The sequence below is a fragment of the Eurytemora carolleeae genome, unplaced genomic scaffold (genome assembly GCF_000591075.1).
Source record: "Eurytemora carolleeae unplaced genomic scaffold, Eaff_2.0 scaffold57, whole genome shotgun sequence".
Taxonomy (NCBI): domain Eukaryota; kingdom Metazoa; phylum Arthropoda; class Copepoda; order Calanoida; family Temoridae; genus Eurytemora; species Eurytemora carolleeae.
Genome location: NW_019396351.1, coordinates 470326 through 492452, shown reverse-complemented (window position 1 = coordinate 492452; position 22127 = coordinate 470326). Strand labels below are relative to the sequence as shown.

The 22127-nt window shown below is 33.6% G+C and overlaps 2 protein-coding genes across 3 annotated transcripts in view; both read left to right on the top strand.

Annotated features, from left to right (window-relative positions):
• The first annotated feature begins 595 nt into the window (after window positions 1-595).
• On the top strand, window positions 596-8081 carry LOC111701536 (uncharacterized). Of its 2 annotated transcripts, XM_023472849.1 has the most exons (8): window positions 596-676; window positions 1557-1624; window positions 1951-2010; window positions 2384-2554; window positions 2884-2959; window positions 6551-6596; window positions 6893-6993; window positions 7752-8081. In XM_023472849.1, the coding sequence occupies exons 4-8, from the start codon at window positions 2387-2389 to the stop codon at window positions 8000-8002; spliced, it is 642 nt and encodes a 213-aa protein (XP_023328617.1). In that variant the 5' UTR covers window positions 596-676; window positions 1557-1624; window positions 1951-2010; window positions 2384-2386; the 3' UTR covers window positions 8003-8081. The 2 variants fall into 2 exon arrangements, with proteins under 2 accessions (XP_023328617.1, XP_023328618.1); XM_023472850.1 differs by lacking the exon at window positions 1951-2010.
• A 3924-nt stretch (window positions 8082-12005) lies between these two features.
• Window positions 12006-22127, top strand: part of LOC111701534 (uncharacterized) — a 12229-nt gene continuing 2107 nt past the window's right edge. The window contains exons 1-13 of the mRNA XM_023472847.1: window positions 12006-12086; window positions 12386-12513; window positions 13428-13578; window positions 14466-14518; window positions 15502-15545; window positions 15736-15792; window positions 16024-16084; window positions 16547-16741; window positions 17061-17209; window positions 18615-18700; window positions 20413-20496; window positions 21566-21735; window positions 21848-21969. Of these exons, the coding sequence (XP_023328615.1) occupies window positions 12422-12513; window positions 13428-13578; window positions 14466-14518; window positions 15502-15545; window positions 15736-15792; window positions 16024-16084; window positions 16547-16741; window positions 17061-17209; window positions 18615-18700; window positions 20413-20496; window positions 21566-21735; window positions 21848-21969 (1264 nt within the window). The 5' untranslated portion in view covers window positions 12006-12086; window positions 12386-12421. The remainder of the gene's footprint in view (window positions 12087-12385; window positions 12514-13427; window positions 13579-14465; window positions 14519-15501; window positions 15546-15735; window positions 15793-16023; window positions 16085-16546; window positions 16742-17060; window positions 17210-18614; window positions 18701-20412; window positions 20497-21565; window positions 21736-21847; window positions 21970-22127) is intronic.

The window sequence follows — 22127 nt, the reverse complement described above, 5'->3', positions numbered from 1 at the left end:
ATTTACATAGAAGAAAACTAATTGCAATAGAATTCTAAATACCAGTATTTTTTTTTAAGGAATTGAGTCTTCGCGCCACAAACTCTGATTTTCAAATACCAACATCTTTTTGACCCAATGTCGTAGATCTTAGATATTTCTAACGATGAATTCTCTTAGATTAAATTTTCAACGTTTGAAATACCAAATACTTTGCAAAGTTTTATAATCAGAAAATTTGAGTTTGTGGCAAGACTCAATTCCTTTACTGAAATAAAATCCTTGAGCTCTATATAATATTATAGAGCTCTTTGCTCATATAAATATTAATGTTTATATTTTAGCTAAATCTGGCCAAATGGCTGAACTTAGGGAACTTAGGGAACCTAATTGGCTCTTTTTTTAGGGCTGGGGTATCGGGTAACCCAGCCAGGGGTAATATAAGCTAAAAAATAATTTTCGAAACCCGATTTTTTTCTAAATTAAAATTTTTTTTTCATTGTTTTTTATAATTCCACGGGCAAGGCCGGGCAGTTCAACTAGTATATTACATACAATGTGAATTGTGATCCACCAAATTTGTTAAGTTTTCAAGCATAAGGATAAATTATAAGAGCTGAACCTTTACAAGTGTTTTTCCATATTTCAGCCTTCAGTCAGCTGCATAAACTCATCAAACTAAGTAAACGTAAACTAGGTGAGAAAATGTTATATACTATGTATTCGCGTCCAACTTCCTTTTCTCTTGTAAATAAGTTCTCTTGTGTATCAAAATATTTCGCGGATGAAGGCATAAACCCTAGGATCACGCGAGGTCCCACAAAAAATTGGGCCCTAAACATGTTTAAGGGACTCTGTGAGCGTAATATCTAGTGGCCCTAGGGCCATCCATGCAAAGATTTGTCTGATCAAGTATGCATTAGATATCAATGGTTTTGTTTCTTTAAACTGTTTATTTTCATTTGCGGTTTCTCTACGAAAGTGACACTTGCGCATTCTTTGTTTATAACAAGCAATTGGAGAAACTCACAAAAATAAACAATCTTAGAGTGAGAAAACGACAATATCTTCCACATTTTAATCAGATGAAGGTTTCAAGGATACCGCTGCCATCATTACATGTTGTGTCATTTGAAAGGAATTGAGTATTTGCCACAAACTCAAAGTTTTTATTTTCTATTTCTATAGAACGCGATGGTGTAAACTTTTGATATTTCAAACTTAGAAAACAGAAATCATAGTTTGAAATATCCAAGGTCTACGACATTGTATTGCAAAGATATAGGAATTAGAAAAATCTAAGTTTGTGGCAAAGACTCAATTCCTTCCGCTTATTATTAAGATGTTTAGTTAGAAACATTCATTCTTTATATTATATCCAATAAAATGTTTTGTTGTCTTTGCAGAAAAATAATAAAATTTTATGCATCTTGTTGTAACAAATATGTACATATTTTATATCTGTAGAATATTGCATTTTTATTTTACAAAATTGAATATTCTGTGTTCTTGCAAAACTATATTTCTTCTAAAGAATTCTTTTTTTTGTACTTATTTTTGATTGATGATCTACATAGGAAACAGACCTAAAGGGTATGAACTGATTATTGAGTAGCCTTTATTTGCCAGCTCCAGTCCTTTTTAGGTAAAATGTTTTCTGTGAGTATTGACGATTCTTGACATTCCAAAAATTGCCGAATTGTAACAATTGGACGCCGCAGGATAACTGAGTCTTTACCACGTACTCGTTCTCTTACAGCCTTATTTCAATAGATATATCTATTCTTATATCTTTGCAAAATTAGATATTTCAAAGTAAAAATTATGATATTATCAAATAATAATCTTATTTGGAAATATCAAAGGTTTAAGTTTGTAGCAAAAACTCAATTTCTTTACGGGAAACATGATTAACGATGATAAGTAAAAATGGTATAAATACGATTATGACCAGTTGATATTATTCTTTAGGGAATATATGTACACTAAGAGTGTAAGGAAATGTTATAAGGAGACAGAACAAGATTAACTGTAAGGACAAACATTTTTCAGAGTTAACTTGACCTTTATATATGAAAACTTGTTTAAAAAAATGGGGTTTTGTTGATTCAACTAAATGAAATAACTGAGGTCAAACTTTTGATTGAGATAGGGCCAAAGCTTTAAATATTAACTCGATATCAGAAAGGTAAATTGTATTAAAGGAATTGATGAAACAAATCCAAAAAAGTGTTTAAATATTATCTACATTAATCCTTTAAAAAATAAAACAAAATATTGAATTCATAGTTTCTTAACCATACAAATAGTTCTGGCTTCTGGTTCAATGATTGTTTCTTTATAATCTTATTCTTGATTAGTTTTACATCATCTTTGTTGTTCTGAAAAGTTTTCTACCTGTCAGACAATGTCTGGGTCAATCTCCAGGTACGACCTTAAACCCTGCTCCGAGACTTCTAGCCTCCGGAGCACGAACCCATTCCTCTCCTCTGGTGATTCAGACTCGGAGTCGGAGCAGAACGGGTACGACCCGTTCTCGTCAGCTCCGGTAGCAAAACTAACACAGGCTAAACAGGTATTGATTAAATTTCATTAAAATACATTGTCCAACTGAACTTTACGTAAACTAATCTCTAGTTCTTCCTCTAAACTACCTTGTCCCTACTACAATCCATCTACTACCCTTTCCCTACTCCTATCCATCTGCTAACCTGTCCCTACTCATATCTCTAAACTACACTATCTCTACTTCTATCCCTACACTACCCTGTCTCACTCCTATCCTTAAAGTTCCCTGTCCCTACTCCCATTTCTAAACTACCCTGTCCCTACTCTTATCCCTAAAGAACCCTGTCCCTACTCTTATCCCTAAACTATCTTGTCTCTACTCTTATCTCTATCTAGAACCGGAGAAATGGATCTATGCAGAACCTTCTCCAGGAGAACCAGAACTTTAATCCTTTTACCAGTTCCGACTCAGGAACCTAGAGATATGATTTAATTAACGTTAACAGGAACCATCAGTATAATTTCATCTAAACCTCCGTTTCTTAAGTATCATTGACGATTAAAAGCCAAAAGCAAAGTACCGATGATGGGTGCATCTTCATTTTATCCAAAAGGTGATAACTTGCGACCGCAATTTTAATAAATCCATATATTTGCTTCATTTTTATTCCAAGATTTTTTCCGCGTTTTATCTCGTAAACAATCAAATCAATTCCATTTAATTGATTTTATGAAAACATTCAAGTAGGAGAAAACATCTGTTTAGTATTTATCTCTTCAGACTTCTGAGTCTCTTATTTGCGTAAAACTAAGGTACTTTATTGCAATAAAAATTATCGTAGAACTTGTTTATCACAGACATTAAACAAACTTTAAGCGTAACTCCAAGTGTTATTTAGTGACCCTCCTTGCAATTTCCCGATTTACTACGGTATCATTGATTCCCGATTTACTACGGTATCATTGATTCCCAATTTACTACGGTTTCATTGATTCCCAATTTACTACGGTATCATTGATTCTCAATTTACTACGGTTTCATTGATTCCCAATTTACTAAGGTATCATTGATTCCCGATTTACTACAGTATCATTGATTCCCAATTTACTACGGTTTCATTGATTCCCGATTTACTACGGTATCATTGATTCCATATTTACAACGGTATCATTGATTTCCGATTTACTACGGTATCATTGATTCCCAATTTACTACGATTTCATTGATTCCCAATTTACTACGGTTTCATTGATTCCCAATTTACTAAGGTATCATTGCTTCCCAATTTACTACGGTTTTATTGATTCCCAATTTACTAAGGTATCATTGATTCCCGATTTACTACAGTATCATTGATTCCCGATTTACTACGGTATCATTGATTCCCGATATACTACGGTATCATTGATTCCCGATTTACTACGGTATAGAGGACGTGAGTCAGACTCTAATAAAAACGCATAAATAACTTCCAGTATATATATTTCTTATAATGGAGGAGGCTAGACGAGCACGTAAGGAATTCTTTAACTGCCTGTGGAACCTTTCCACCATGCCGTTGGACTGAGGGTGGAAGGCTGTGGTGGTCTTGTGCTTGATCTTGAGTAGGGAGCAGATGGCGGACCACAGGGATGAAGTGAACTGGGCTCCTCTGTCACTTGTAATCACTGCAGGTACGCCAAACCTTGAGATCCATCCATGGAACATGGCGGAGGCACACTCCGCTGCTGAAATCCCAGTTAGAGGTATAGCCTCAGGCCATCTTGTTGATCTGTTGATGCATGTGAAGAGGTATGTAAAACCATGAGATAAGGGTAAGGGACCAACAAGGTCAACATGCACATGTGCAAATCTTCTGAAGGGTACAGGAATCTTTTCAGGGCGAATGTGAACATGGCGGAGGACTTTTCCTCGTTGGCACTGCAGGCAGGACTTGCACCAGTCACGAACGTCGTTGGCTAAGCCCCTCCAGACAAACCTTGTAGAAATAAGACGTCTGGATGCCCAAACTCCAGGATGTGATATTCCATGTAAGGCGGAGAAAATGTTAAACCTTTGAGAAGATGGAACCAAGGGGCGGAGAACCTTCGTCTTTGCGTCACAGAGCAGCGAACCATCCAGTACTGGAACAGTTACGAGGCGGAGGGTGGGGGAAACCTTTAGGCGGAGTATATCAGGGCAGGACAGCTGTTCTTTGGCTAATTCTGAAAAATTGATCACTGACGAAGTTGGAAAAGGTGATGGAGTTGATGAAACTGACACCTCAGACACCTCAGACACCTCAGACACCTCAGACACCGCCGACACCTCAGACACCTTAACTCCAGGGGAAGGAGGCAGCTGTGGAGCAGGGGGGGATTTTGGAGGAGGACGGCAGAGATTTCAGCCACTACATTTGCAGCTCCAGGTGTATGGCGGAGATCACTGGTGAATTCTGAGATAGAGGATAATTGGCGTTACTGACGGGCGGACCATGGCGGAGAAACACGTGAGAGAGCTGATACCAGGGGAAGATGATCAGTCAGTATATGAAATTTTCGTCCTTCTAACTCAAAGCGGAAATGGCGGAGAGCAAGAAACACTCCTAGGAGTTCTCTATCGAAGGCGGAGTACCTCTGTTGTGTGGCGGAGAGCTTGGCAGAGAAGAAAGCTAGGGGGCGCCAACCACCTGACTCTTTCTGCTGTAGATCTGCACCCACGTGTGTGTTGGAGGCATCAGTGACGAGTGACACCTCGGAGGATGGAAAAGGATGTGTGAGAGACACGGCGGAAGAAAGGGCGGAATTGGCTCTATCAAAGGCGTCTTGTAACTCCTAGGACCAGTTAAGAACTCGAGGATTTCCAGCTAGGGCATCAGTGAGAGGGCGGAGAGTTCTTTCAATCCCAGGTAAAAAACGGCGGTAAAAGTTGATCATGTCCAGGAATCTCTGGAGACCACGTACATCCTGGAGATGTGGTTGGAGGAGTAGGGCATCTACATGACGGCGTAGGGGAACGATGCCATCAACAGTAATCTTATGTCCCAGGTACTCAATCTCGTGTTGTACAAAACTACACTTATCCAGGTTCAACACTAATCCGTTCTGAACCAGGAGCTCTATAGATATACACTTATCCAGGTTCAACACTAATCCGTTCTGAACCAGGAGCTCTAGGACAACCCGGAGATGCTTGATGTGGAGTTTCCTGGTCCAACTGGCAATCAGGACGTCATCCAAGTAGATTAAAACAAAGGGTAATCCTCTAAAGATCCTGTCCATAAATCGTTGAAATGTTTGAGGCGCGTTTTTCAGTCCAAACGGCATATATAAAAACTCAAACAATCCAAATGGAGTCACAATGGCAGTTTTACAAATATCTGCCTCACTCATGGCCACCTACTCATGGGAACCTGATTGTAGCCCTTCACTAGGTCGAGTTTGGAGAAAAACTTGCAACCTTTGTTTGTAAAATCACGAATGTTAGGGAGAGGATACCGGTCTGGTCTGGTAACATTGTTTAAACGGCGGTAATCGCCGCAAGGACGCCAGGATTCATCAGATTTTTGAACCATATTTAGAGGTGAGGCCCAAGGACTGTATCCTGTATTTCTGTATTTCTTTAGTTATGTATTTCTATATTTCTGTATTTCTGTAGTTATGTATTTCTGTATTTCTGTATTCCTGTATTTCTGTATTTCTGTATTTCTGTAATTCTGTATTTGTGTATTTGTGTATTTGTGTATTTGTGTATTTGTGTATTTCTGTATTTTTGTATCGCTGTATTTCAGTATCTCTGTAATTATTTATATATTTTATCTATTTAAATACGTTGCATGTCTGTTTGTCCGTTTGTATCCAATAAACGTGCAAACGGCTGAACCGATCTAACCCAAATTTTGGGACCTGACATGACCCCAGGAAAATTTAAAAATGCTCAAAATTACAAAAATTTGTTTCCAAAAGTTTTTGATTTTTTTTAAATCGCGAACTTATTTTTGATATCGTTTTACAATTGAAGTAGAAGATTTGCGCGAAGCGCCCTAAAAGCCTAGTATTTCTATATTTCTATATTTCTGGGCAGAATCTGATAAAGTAGAACTTGGACGAAGCTATAAAAGAAAATTAAGGTGAGTGAAGAATTGATAACAATTCAATAAAATACCCTATATCTGTATACAACCTAATGGTGTAAACCTTTGATGTTTTAATCCTAGATAATTTGATCTAACAGAATTAATAATTTGAAATGTCAAAGATTTACAAACATTTAAACAAACATAAACAATTCACTGGACATTTGGATGTCATCGCTTAAGAATTTTTTTTAAAATTATTTTTTTTCATTTTTTATATTTTTTTAATCATACATTTCAAATTTTATTTAAAAAAGATATCTTTGTTTTTTACTGTTTGCATATTTGAGGGAGCGGTCTAGAAATGATAGAAGGAAGGAAGGAATAAAACTGATTACGACACTTCTTCTTCTCTGTCTAACATTTCTTATTCTTCTCATCGTTCTAATTGGTAAAAACAAATTTTTTTATTGGGAGGGGGGGAATACAAGGTTAATAGAGGGGGGGGGGGTCACGTGCCCCGTTGCTACCTCTGTTTCATCCCCGAATGTTTCTGGTTTATATTACGTGAATTAACAAGAAAAAACGAATGCATATTTGGTTTTGTTTGTAAAATTATACATTAAAATGTGCCATTTTTAGGAAAATTTACATTTATACAATCTTACAAATAGTCGACCTTCATAAACCGTATTTTTAAAAATATTAAAATGGTTTTTACTACTAGACACGTTGATTCTAGAAATGCACCTTAAGGATAGATCATACCTAGAACTAAGGGATTTGAACCCAAAATATTGAATTCAAAAATTGTCCAAAATTGAGGAATTTCAGCTCCCAGTGCCGTTGTCACTTCTTATCATATTTTAATTTCAGTTAAAAAATTGAAAATAGTTTCCATTAACACATGACAAACATTTTTCCATGTGGATTAAATTAACCAGAAACAACCTTAAAATGATTTTAAAACCTCAAATGATAAAGGAATTCAGTCTTTGCCACAAATTATGATTTTCTAATCCCTTTATTTTTGCAACCCAATGTCGTGTAAAGATATTTCGAACTATGAATTATGTTAGATAAAATAATTTAAGTTTGAAATATTAACGGTTTACACCATCAGAATGCAAAGAGAAAGGTATTAGAGAACGTGCAACTATTAATTGCGATTTGTAATTTTTACTTAAACACATTTTCTATTCTGTTTAGGGTACAGCAGATCAGAGTCTGATATCTCAAATACCAGAACTAACTTAACTCTTGATAATCTGGTGAACAATGTAACAGAATTCAATCCACCAGAACTGAATCCCGAATCTAAGGATGAAGATGAAGAACTGTTTCAGGATATTCCTCACCTAGACCAGGACGGAGATAAGCCTGGTTTAGAGATTCATGAGAAACATCAAGATGGAGAGGAGAAGAAAGAATCCGGAGAAAATCTAGGAGAACTTTTCTAAACTGTAAGATACGACACTATATTCTGGGATCCATAAGCGTGTGGATAAGGAAGACGATGTTTAAGCAGCTTTTTGTTTATTTGATTATATATATATATATATATAGGATGGAAATCAACATATTAAATGAAATGCGTACACAGCACATGGTTTCCTGTTTATTGGACTATTTTAAAAGCATAACATCTTACGGTCGTCTTCCCGTTCCTCAGTTTTATGGGTCACACTTTAGTTAATCATTTTTTTAAAATTTCAAATCTATGTTTTTTTTGCGATAGTTTATTTTTTCCCTTTATATTATGCCACAAATTAAATAATTCTGAAATTTCAGAAAAATATTAAAAATATTGAAAAAAGATTCTGTGACTTTAACTATAGATGGGTGAGCACATTTTCAGATGAATTCATGATTTTAGAAAAGATTAATTTTTCTGAAAAATACAGGAAGAAACCAGTAAAACATTATAATAAACGTAAACATAATTGTGATAATTATATAAACTAAATATGTCAAGTTACAAAATTATTCATTATTTTGACACTATTTTGGGCGTTTTACAGAACACTTTTTCTATTCCTTTTCAGGACTTTTTTTGCAGGCATTCTGTTTAGAATTTTGGAATATAATTTATTAATTTATTTAAACAAATCGAAAATCATATATTAAAATGTAATGGATGGATCACATTGATACTGATCAAAATCCCTCATAACAATATAAATCATTTGCTGTTTATCAAACATGTTCATTGCTGAAAACTTACCATGTTCAACTATCGTTTATATAAATAAATGTAAAAAGAAATAAAGAAATTATTCGTAAACTAACTGGAGATTATCAGAAATGAATTTATGATTAGATTGATATATTGTTCAATAGATGCATTGAGGAAAGTTATCATTGAAAGATGATAAAGCTATATTAGAGTTAATGATAAAAAAATAAACTGATGGTAGATGAATTTCTGGATAGAAATAGATGAATATAAAGAATAGAATAATTAATGAACAAATAAATGAATGAATAGATGAAAAAATAAATAGATAAAGAGATAAATAGATAAATAGATGAATAGATGAATAGATTGATAGACGAATAAAGGGTGTCAAAAAAAACACTCCACACTTTTTCCTCTTTCAAGCTTAATTATTACACGATCATAATGAAATTTAAATCACAGTGTCTCCAGGACGTTAGGACTACATGGTTAATACAAATTTCGTGGTTATTGTCAGGTATAAACCAAACTTTAATTTAAACTATTGCTGACAGCATAAGAAGCTAGCTTCAGTGGCTGTTTACAATTGTTCCATCCTGCCAGCAAGCTGAGCCCGCATCATGGACCATGTTAGAGTTCAGTATAATAAGGTATATTTCTTCTTGCAATAAAATATTGTCCCATCAGCTTAAAGTAATGGTCCACGGCAACTGTTCTCCTTGTTGAAGGAGAAGGGAAGGAGCTGGTTCTGCATTTGACTTGAAATGGTGGGTTACAGTGTACTCCAGATTGGTGTTTGTTTATATTAGCTCCGCCCTGAACTAGTAATCTGTAAATCAAAAAAGCTTGTAAGAGTTTAAGGCTTATATTGAACACCTTAAAATTGATTTTTTCATTTTTAAGCAAGTTGTGGACCTCCTTCAGCTTTGTTAATGCTTTTTTGCAGGTAGGCTGATCAATTGCATACTCAAGAAATAAAGGGTATTTATTCAGAGCAGTGTTGACAAAATTCGATATATTTTTAACCATGTAGTCCTAACATCCTAGAGACATTGTGAGAGATAAAAGTGTGAAGTGTTTGGTTTTTTGTTTTGACACCCTTTATATGAATAGAGAAATAGATATATAGATAGAAGAATAGATAAATAGATGAATAGATAAATAGGTGAATAGATGATTAATTAATAGATGAATATATAAATTGATGAGTAGATGAATAGATGAGTAGATGAATAGATCAGTAGATAAATAAATGATTTAATAAATTGATTTTTAGATAAAAGGATGAATAGAAAAATAGATGCAAAGATAAATAGATGAATAGATAAATAGATGCATAGATAAATAGATGAATAGATAAATAGATGAATAGATAAATAGATGAATAGATAATTAGATGAACAGATAAATAGATGAATAGATAAATAGATGAATAGATGAGAGGATAAATATATGAGTAGATGAATATATGAATATATGAGTAGATGAATAATTGATTTAATAAATTGATATATAGATAAAAGAAAGAATAGATAAACTGATGAAAAGATGCACAGATGAATAGATAAATAGATGAATAGATGATTGATGAATAGATAATGGAAAAATTGTCTCTAATTTGTAGAGTGTAAGTGGTGAGACAGTATATGTATTGTAGCAGGAAGAGACGCAAATATGATTTAATTGAAGAATTTAGTTTAAGTTAAACACTCACATTGTTCTCATATACAATATTCATTTCTAATATATTCATATTATACAGGATGTCAGAGTTGCCAGAGTTAGAAAGACAACATTTTTTTCCTAAACATACATCCAAACTAAATTCTCAAACCCTTCTTTTGCTATATAGAAATTAGACTATTATTCTAAATTGTATAAGGAGGCTTTAATGAAAAATATATTTTCGAATATGGGCATAAATTATTCAATACAAACATAAAGAAGTTGAGTTTTTGCCACAAACTCTGAGTTTCAAATCTCTATATCTTTGCAACCCATTGTCGTAGACCTTAGTTATTTCAAACTATGAATTCTGTTAGATCAAATGACGTAAATTTGAAATAGCAAAGGTATACACAATGCGGATTGATAAGATATAGTGATTAGAAGATTTGAGTTTGTGGCAATGCTGGTTATTCTTATCATTGTAATACTTTGCTGCTTGAAGCATATTCAAATTACTAAAGATTGAGAATTTTTTCTAGGATATTTGCGGATTTTTTCTCCTAAAGTTAATGAATTTTATCATATTTCATTCAGAGAAAAATTTCATAATTTCAGGAGTTTGTCTTTCAGGAGTTTGTATTTTCAGGAGTTTGTCTTTCAGGAGTTTGTCTTTCAGGAGTTTGTCCTGGCCCCCTATATATGCCTACAGCTGTGCAATAGACAAACGATATTTAAGAAACCTTATGTATATCTGATGTTGTTATGAATATGAATAGTTTTACAAGTAGAGCGATTATTATTTTTATCAATGAAAATGGGTCTTTACTTACATTTCTTAGTTGTTGTCTTTAATGTTTATAATTGATTATTTAAAACTTGACTTTGAGTCTAATAGTAGCCTTCCTGTTCAGCAGTTTTATGAGTCACATTGTAGCTTATACAGTTCCATAGCTGTGTGATTTTATAGATTTGACACGAACTCGATATTTTGACTCCTATTTTGACTCCTTGCAACCTGATCATGTAAATATTCAATATTTCATACTTATGTTACTTCATCTACCAGAATTCAAAGTTTGAAGCATATGAGGTCTATGCCACAGGGTTGCAAAGATATAGGGATAAGTAAATGACAGTTTGTGCTCAATTTCTTTCATTTACGTTCTTGACTAGTAGAAAATATACCATGAATACCCGAAAAACCTGATGAAAGTCATGAGAAAAACTTTCTAAAAAAACAGGAAATAAAATCTTGGAAACAGTCCCAATTTCCTCTCAAATTTAAGTTCCAGGGGTCTTTTATTTTGAGGACTTTTTCATTCCAAAGTTTAAGTATTTATAGATCAAAACTTTCTCAGTGGTTACCTAACCGGGTACTAACTTGATATATTTTTTGTAACTTTTAGGGTTGTTTTATAAGGTTAGTTTTCACAAAAATCTGAGCTAAGAGAAGATACATGCCATCGTTTTAAAACGATAATTCATTGGATAGTTTTTCCCTCCACAACTTTACAAAAAACAAGTTTAAAATGTCGGAAGCTTGTATTTATGAACTAGTATTTTGTAGTTCCAATTAGAAAGTCCAGAAACCTTGAAACTGAAAGAAAACAATCTCTACAGAAATATTATTGTTATTATTAGGAGGAAGATATTTAGAGCATTCACGGCAAACACACGTTGAACTCTCTAGCGTAGAGGTAATAATACACTTGTATACATCACATTTTAAGCAATATAACGTAACCTTTCTATCGTGAAATGTGCTAAATTTTGTCAATTTACCTCCCTCTGCCTGCTGCATAAATGCATAAATCACGTTAAGAGAGGAGAAAAAATAGATAAAATCAATTTTCATAACGAAAAATAAGAATATCGCGTCATTTTTACACAGAATTAGATTTAAAGGTAATGATGTGAATCGAACTGTAATCTTTTATCTAGAGGGTCACTTGCAATTATGTTGATGCAATCCTTTTAAAGACTTAATAACATCCAGGTGGTTGGACCTAGAGGTGTATGTCGTGTAGCAGATATGCCTGAACCACGTCAAGGACATACAGCAGGAGTACTGGGGGATACTGTTTATGTATGTGGGGGAACTAGTGGTAAACATATTCATGAAAGGTGAATAATAAAATCTCAAATTAACTTTGAGAAGAATGAAAACAACGGAACTTAATACTCGCCATAAACTCTAATCTTCTATGCTACTCGTTTAAACTTATGAATTCTGTTTGATCAAAAATTCAAAGTTTACACCATGAAGTTGCAAAGATGTGAGGATTAGAAAGTTATAGTTTGTGGCAATTAATCAGTTTTAAGAAACTTTTAAGAAACCACGTACCTTGGGCTCAGCTTTCTAAAATTTAAATTCCATAACGATGTGGTCTATATAACTCAATTTTTAAACTTACTAGAAATCTTCTTTCTAGCCTTAGAGGGCGCTTCGCGCCCATCTTCTAAATTAGTTGTGAACATGTTCTCTTTGTGTACATCGTAAAACAAAACAAAAATAATTCGCGGATTTTCACAAAAAATTTCGCGGATTTTCAAAATTTTTTAAAATTTAATGACGATCGAATTTTGATGGAGACAAATATTTAAAATTTCAATCATTCATAAACCTTCCCTGGGGTCCCTAGATGTCCCATAAAAAATTTGGGCCCGATCGGTTCAGACGTTTTGACGTTTATTGGATACAAACAGACAGACAGACAGACAGACAGACAGACAAGCCAAATTTATATATAGATAGCCTCAATATCCTCCGATAAGAAAAAATAAAAAAGTCAAAAAGAAAAAAAGTGAAAGCATGCTGGAACAAGGACCGAATGTTTAAATCAGTGGGATTGCAATACAATACACACCTAATTCTTAACCCCCTGTATATTCAAGACTGTTGTACATATTCTGAAACACCCTGTAAAGGTGGTACAAATTTTGGTATTTTAAAAAACACCCTGAGACCACTGTTTATATTCTGGAACACCCTGTATAGACGGGGGACTGCTGTGAATATTATGAAACACCCTATACAGGCGAGACTGTTTGACCTATGACCTTGAGAGTGGAGAATGGAGCAGATTAATGTCTCCTGCTCCCAAGGGACTAGCGTTCAGTGCTGTTGCCACAGGAAGGAACTCTTTATACCTCGTGGGAGGAAGAGAGAGTCTGTATAAGACATCTCAGGTCTCATCATTTCTATATTTTAAGGCATATTTGGTTTTAACAAAAATATTACACAAAGGAATTAAGTCTTTGCCACAAACTCTGATTTTTCAATCCCTATATTTTTGAAACTCGATGACGTAGCCCTTTGATATTTCAAATTATAAATATGTTAGATCAAATATTAGGTTTACAGCATAAGGTTGCAAAGATGAAGGGATTAGATAAATCAGAGTTTGTGACAAAGACTCAATTTCTTTGAAGGTTAAAATATTGGGGTTTCGAATGAAGGAACTGATTACTTGCCTCAAACTCTAAATTTCTAATCGTTGTGTCTTTGCAACCATTACAGACTCTAAACCATGTCAAAGTTTGAAATATCAAAGTATAGTTGTATAATATATTCTTCTTGTAATTAGACTTTTTGGACTATTTGTAACAATGTAAACATATTCTGAAATATTACGTTTTAAAAAATTCCTGGATGCTTCAGATTTTCAAGAGAAAATGAGAAGTTCTGGGATTGATTTCAATAGAAAACTTCTTAAGCGCGCAAAGATATTGAGTTTTTGTCACAAACTCTGACTTTCTTGTCCCTATATATTTGCGATCCAATATCGTAGACCTTTGATATTTCAAACTTTAGATTAAGTTAGATAAAAAATATAAGTTTGAAATATCAAGGGTTTACACTATCAGGTTGCAAAGATATAGAGATTTGAACATTTGAGTTTGTGGCAAAAACTAATTTTTTATTTCCTCGACCACTTCCCGCAAGCTATTCATTGAATTGGGTCCTAGAATAAATTTATATTTCTTGTAAGAGAAAAAGTAATGATACAACATTAGGGTAAATCCCCCATGAGTAGATGATTACTATAAAGAGGTTCTATTGAATTCTATTTAAGGATCGGCCCTGGGAGACTAGAAACCTGGTAATGGAGTTTAGCAGGCTTAGAAGGTTAGAAACGCATACACAGTCAGTACATATGTTATTACCCATACACCCCCCCCCCTCTCTTTTAGGTGAAACAGTGATTTTAGGGTGCGGCACCTCTCTTTCAGCTTCACTTTTTTATTGTTGCTCTGTGCGCATTTTTTAATTTTTGTTATCTTCTTTCTATATTTATAAAGAAGTAATCTTTATTTGTTGCTCTGTGCGCATTTTAAAATTTGTATTCCCTTATCTTTTTTCTATATTTGTTTCTCTGTCTGTCTGTTTGTTTGTTTGCATGTCCAACAATAACTAATAATCCTTTAAACCTTTTTGTCTCAAATTTTGACTGGAGAACTCGGTAGAACAACGGGAATGTTCTTAGCCTACAGTTTACAAATTCAAGATTGATAAGGTTGACTTTTGTAGGGAAAAAACTTAGTTTGTAGACAATGCTTGGTTTTTAATTTCAATAACATTATAAAACATTTTGCTTTAACTAAGGTTATATAATGCAAGGAAAGTTATTTCAGAGGTGCACGCATCTTTTGCACTGGAGTGTACTGTCTCTGTGCGGTAATGTGTAAGATGGGTGTCACAGCCTGACATGGGATCCATATTTCAAATAAAAAATCAATGAAATACTCTGGTCATAGGAAACTATTATGGCACGTCAATTATCAAAAGTATCAAAATTTAATCCTTTTAACCTCCTCGGATACTAAACGAACACTGATGCATCTATTCTTGTTTACAAATTCCGCCCAGAGAGAACTGGTTTCAATATGTACGCAGAGTATACCAACTGCCATAAACTTTCCTTGCATTATAACCTTGGCTTTAACTGAATATCTAAACGTTCAACAAACTCAACTGGTTAAGTTTAAAGGAAAGTGGAACACAGAGCTGTTAAGTTTAAAGAAATACAAAATACAAAATTAAGATGGAATAATTTAATAATAATTATTATTTAAATAATAAAACGTTAAATAATAATGTTATTTTTTAAGAAATGAGGAATCCTGGAGATATATGCCGAACATGACGGTTCCAGGTTATCTATCAAGATGTTTTCAGAAAAAAATACTTTAAATTATGGAAATGTAATTTTTTTTCAAAACTTTATAGAAGATGGACCTTTGCTTTGTTAAACATTAAGACAACTTTTTTGATCTGCCTATTTTTTTATCATTATTTTAACAATAAAATAATAAAAATGTCTAGCATTGGCAAGCTTTAAATAGGTTCAGATGGCTGTGCTGCTGTAATAGGGCAGGAGCTGTGGTATATAGGAGAACAAGGTGAATATATTATATCTAAATAAAGAAATAATCTCTGTAGAAATGTTTGCTTGTTTGTTTGGATGTCCAATCATAACTCATGAACCCCTTAACCGATTTTCCTCAAATTTAGATCGGAGAACTCACTAGAGCCAAGAGAAAGAACTTGATCTCCAAGTAGTTTTCTATTGAAATAAAAACTAAAATATTGTTGTTTTTCTTGTATATTCCTGTATTCCTGGATATATTTAGGAGTGGAGGTTTTGAAGAACGGTGAAGTATCTTGGAAGCACTTGGAACTGGATCGAATTAGGAGAACTAAAAAATCTCATATTTAATCGAATTTTTATTTTTTGAAAAGTGATGCGTAAAAAATTGCATGAATTTCGTGATTTTTACAAATTATAGTTATTAATAACTATAATTTTGAAATGTTATTGATAAATTACAAATACAATACTTCGTAATTTTTTAGCATTATTTAAATAAACCCATTTTCTGACGGTCGATAGATTATTATTTTTACATTGAATAATCTTATTGCTCACATGTAGATTCATTTTTTATTTAGTTTTTAATTTTTGATTACTTTTGAATTCGTCAAAATATATAAAAAATAGAAGAAAAAATGTTGAAGATTTAGAGAGACCTCCATTTATCATGTATCAGTTGATTCCGATTAACAAAAATACCTTTAAAGCATTATCTGATAAAGTATACATGGGGTCAATGCAAATAATTCTATGAGATGTTTCGTTTGAAATAATGAAACCAGGAATGAGACTTACGAGCTGAGAATGAGCATGATGAGGAGAAACCAGGGTGTTGGAGCCACCACCAGTGACCAGGGGGACCTGGAGGAGAGAACCATGAAACCGGTCGAGTTCAAGTTCAGGGAGGAGAAGAAGAAGGAGAGAAAAGAACGAAAGAATGAGAGAAATCTACAGATTCCTCAACCTCCCCAAAACAGGCAAAACTAGAATATTTTGTTTCGAGTGCTATGAAGTTTTTGGACAGAAATTTTTTCTTTATCGGGAAGATTCAAGTCCAAAAACTTTACAACACGTCATTCCAAAATTCAAATTTTTATTTCTAGATATACTAAGCTACTTAACAAAGCAGAAAAAAAATAAAAGTTAATTTCAAATTAATTTTTATTTAAATTTCAAATGTTTTTCTTGGAAAATACTAGATTTTTAAAATCAAATCCTGGAACCGAAATAGTAAATAAAAAATAATGAAGTACACAAAAGTTTTATTTATAATTAATTCTTATTATTTCTGTTTAGTTTCCCTATTCTCCTGTCTGATGGTGAACTACAGAGGAAAGATGCTGCTGAGGAGAGAAGGAGGATAAAGGAGGAGGAGAGAAGGAGAAGAAACCTGGAGAAACTACAAGTAGAGAACCCGTCCAGTATCTGGGATCAAATTAGGAACGGTGAGTAATTACGTCAAATCTGAAGTAAATTGCACTTAAGGTTGAAATCTTAGATGGCCTAAATCATTACAGCTATTATGTAAAATTAAAATGTTTTTAATATCTTTGCAAACTTTTTTTATGCAAACCTTTGATATTTCAAACTTAGATTATTTTATCTTTAAGTATTAATAGTTTGAAATATCTAAGGTCTACGACACTGGGTTACAAAGATATAGAGATTAGAAAATCAGACTTTGTGGCAAAAACTCAACTCCTTTGTTTTTCTCTTTCTTACTTAAAATTAAAAACCAAGTTGCTACGACACTTCAAATCAACTTCAAAGTCAACCCAGTCTGAAAATTTGATGCACATTATTCATATCTGGCGAGATCTCTGTGAGATATAGGCGGGTTCAACGAAGATGATACCAGTATAAAAAAGATTAATAAAATATATTAGAATGCCAGGAAGGCACAATGTTCTTGGAAGGATTAAATGGGACTGTAGTCGAAATCTTAAAGGGAGTGACTGGCAAGTTGAACTGATAATGTAGTATTGTGGAGATATTTTTTAGGAATCATTTGAGACCTATGAGACATATTTGTTCAGCAAGAGCGCGAATTCAAACTTTAAAATCCTCATAGATTGTTCGTTTTTAATGGATGATTTTGAGAATCGGTTTTTAAAAAATTATTCAAGCACGACAACGAAAAGTGTAGTAAAAATTCTTAAGTAAACTAATTAATTGTTTAGGAACAGGTTGAGAAAATAGAAATTAACTCTTATCATCAAAAATCTTGTTCAGTTATGGATTTCTGTAATGTCTCATTGTTCACAAAAATTTTCTGTAGATTTCCTGGAATTTTTATTGAAGAATTTGAAGAAATCTGAGAACAAATTCATAAAGAATAAGAAATCCAATATAATGATGAAAAAGAAATAATTGATTCTAATATTGATTTGTTGGGAAAATTTTAATTGAGAAACATCTATTAATCTTACTGTAGATTTTTAAAACTTTTTAGTCATTGTAATTAAATAACTTTAAAAAAATCGATTCTCAAAACGTAACCACTCAAATGGATGATTTTGAACGTCGACTTTGCGCTCAAACTCAGTATCATAAAAATTAATACTTTTCGTTTAGCAAAAACCTCCTTTTTCTACCTGAAAATTAATAACTTTTAATTCTCTATAAAAGTTGGTTGCGAATGCATGCGGTGGAGAAAAGGATTGGGTTGCGGCAGAGAAAAGGATCGTTTGAAATAAGTCAACAGTCCCCTTGAGAAACTCATTCCCAGGGAATAAATATCTCATAAGTTAAACACAGATTATAGTTTTTCCATTTATTGCTGTACAAATTGTTTTGTGTTTATAAACACTCCTCGGCAGCATAAGTTATCATCTTTGTTTCTTATTCTAGTGTTTGACAAGGGATCTAAGGGAGTGGATGAAATATTCAACAAGGACGAATCTCCAGTGGAGTTTCTCACCAGGAGAAAAAGACAGGTGGGAAAATGATAAATCTTGAAAACTTGCCCTGAGACAGATTAAATCAGATTATCATATTCTGAATCATTTTACAAAGAACAATTAAAAAAATGTTGTAAAAAGATCGAAGTCGGCCACTATTCATCCATTTGTCAAGGTTTTTAAAAAATGGTTTTAAAATCTGTATTTTCCGAATTCTTTGTTTGTATTTATTCATTAATTAAAATCCTAATAAAGTGAATTTGTGTATTTAGCCATATTAAAATTAAAATGAATTTCACAAAAGCAAAGTTTAGAAATGAAACCTAACAACATCTTATGATTATCACTGTACTTTGAATATTCTGTGAAATCATTTGTATTTTTTTCCGAGAAATATTCCTCATTAATAATTATTTTACTATAATAAATCTATTCATGCTATAGTGACGGAATAGAATATTGATTTGAAGGTTACTTGCAACCCAACTTTGCTTGCAACCCAAAATGGACAAAAGGCCAATGATTTTATAAAATTAACAAACTTAACTTTTCTAATTCCAATATCTTTACAACTTGATGAAGTAGACCTTTGATATTTCAAACTTAGACTATATGATATAATAGAATTTATAGTTTGAATTATCAAAGGTCTACAACATCGGGTTGCACAGATTTAAAAATTTAAGATCAAGAGTTTGTTGCAAGAACTCAGTTCCTTTGTAAAACATTATTTGAATTAATTCAACAGGACCTTCAATCAATCCCTTATTTAGGTTGACAAGATCTGAGAACAATCCCTTATTTAGTTTGACAAGATCTGAGAACAATCCCTTATTTAGTTTGACAAGATCTGAGAACAATCCCTTATTTAGTTTGACAAGATCTCAAAACAATCTCTTACTTAATTTGACAAGATCTGAGAATAATCCCTTATTTAGTTTGACAATATCTGAGAACAATCCCTTATTTAGTTTGACAAGATCTGAGAACAATCCCTTATTTAGTTTGACAAGATCTGAGAACAATCCCTTATTTAGTTGAACAGAATCTCAAGACAATCCCATATTTAGTGTGACAGAATCTCAAGACAATCCCATATTTAGTGTGACAGAATCTCAAGACAATCCCTAATAGACTAGAAAAGGATCTGTGAACATTTTAAACCGGAACAGTCCAACCATATTGAGAAAAGGCAAGATCAATGTTTAAAGGAACTGCATGCGTAATTTCATGTGTTCTCCATTTGATGTTAGCCCGATTCACAACAGTACCTTATAAACCTTTGGCTGATCAAGATTAAAGAGTACAGTTCGAAATCAGGCATTGCCATTCTTGGCATTGAGGGTCACTTGAAATTACGCTTACAGTCCCTTTAATATCTTTGCAATTAAAAAGTCATTTCTGTAATAACTGTAGAAAGGCCGATGGCAGAAGAACTATATAAACATTTCTTTGTAAACAAAACCGAACTGACTCTTTGAGAGATACATGTTAGCAAAATTTAACAACATTTCATATAACTTAGTTCTAACTCATCTTTGTTTGAAATCTGATATTTGTTGAACACAACCTCTTATCTAAAAGAGCTACGGAAAAGAGAAAAAGAAGATGAAATGATTTAATTCAATCAAATAGTTTTAATTTTTCCGCATTTACCAAGTTACCAAGTATCGATACTATTGCACAAAATAAATTACGTCATGTTGAAATTGGAGAAACAGAATCTAAAAGTTATTCGTTGTTTCTAGATAACACGACCTCCAAGAGTTGACATTGTTACGAGAGCACCTTGGCTAGATTTTCAGCAACCGTTCCTAGAAACTCCTCTCCAGGTAGGTAGTTAAGTACTAGACAAACCTGACTCTCCAAGTAGGTAGTTTAGTTTAGTACTAGACAGAACCCTCCCCTCCAGGTAGGTGGTTAAGTACTAGACAAACCTTAATCTCCAAGTAGGTAGTTTAGTTTAGTACTAGACAGACTCCTCCAGGTATGAAGTTTAGTACTAGACAAACTTAACTCTCCAGGTAGGTAGTTTAGTACAAAAAGACAGAACCCCTCTCTATAGCTAGGTGATTTAGTACTATCCAAACCTCTCCTCTCCAGGTATGTAGTTTAGTACTAGACAAACTCCACTCTCTAGGTAGGTAGTTTAGTACAACAAGACAAAACCCCTCTCTCCAGCTAGGTGACTTAGTACTATTCAAACCCCTCCTCTCCAGGTATATAAATTATTACTAGACAAACTGCACTCTCCAGGTAGGTAGTTTAGTACAAGACAAACCCCCTCTCTATAGCTAGGTGATTTAGTAATATTCAAACCCCCCCTCTCCAGGTATGTAGTTTAGTACTAGACAAACTCCACTCTCCAGGTAGGTAGTTTAGTACAAGACAAACCCCCTCTCTATAGCTAGGTGATTTAGTAATATTCAAACCCCCCCTCTCCAGGTATGTAGTTTAGTACTAGACAAACTCCACTCTCCAGGTAGGTAGTTTAGTACAAGACAAACCCCCTCTCTATAGCTAGGTGATTTAGTACTATTCAAACCCCCCCTCTCCAGGTTTGTAGTTTAGTACTAGACAAACTCCACTCTAGGCAAGATTAATTCATTATATCATAAAACAACAAGGCAGATTAGACTATAGTTTGTAAATTATGTAAGCCTGGACACCAAAAAAACTTAACACGATAAAAGTCCCTTATTATCAATCATTATGCACTTTCACAAACACAGATCACTTAACAAGAAAGCATTAGGTTCACAACTTTTTGTATTAACCATAGATCGTATAGATTTGGACTATTTTGACCGATGCACAAAAGTGCCTCTCTCTATTGTAAAATCTGTGCAATCTTTAGTAAATCTAACAAATCGAAAATCAAACAATAAAATTTATATCAAGGTACCACCTGTGGTTCAATATAGACCACCTGAGTATAACCCTAGAGATCAGAAATCCAACCTGATCTGGCCTGGACAAGGAGTAAGAGGATCAGGACAGAGCAGAGAAGACCAGAATCCAAGGGACTGGAACCAGCGGAGAGGAAAATTCCAAGAAGATGGATTATCAAGGTCTAATTTTTTAACTTAAAAATCTGAATTTATGTAATGATTGAAATTATTTTTTCAATTACTTTGAAAATAATTTTTTTTTTAAATGTATAAACTGATTTTTCGGAGGCAGAGATAGAACTGAACATTTCGGAGGCAGGGATGGAACTGAGTCTCCTCCGAGAAATGCACTTAATGACAGAAGATGGGAGGCATTCAACCCGAAGGAATCAGCCACAAGGCCTCCTTTCGGAGGTAAAGTCAAAACAAACCAAATTGTAGAAACCAATGTTTATCCCCTTTACAAAAGAGTAAATAAATGTTGCTATGTAAGTAATATCTAATAGGGTCGGTGACCTCCCTTCAATTTTAAAAGAGGAGGGGGGGGGGGGGGGGGACCCCTCCCCCATTTT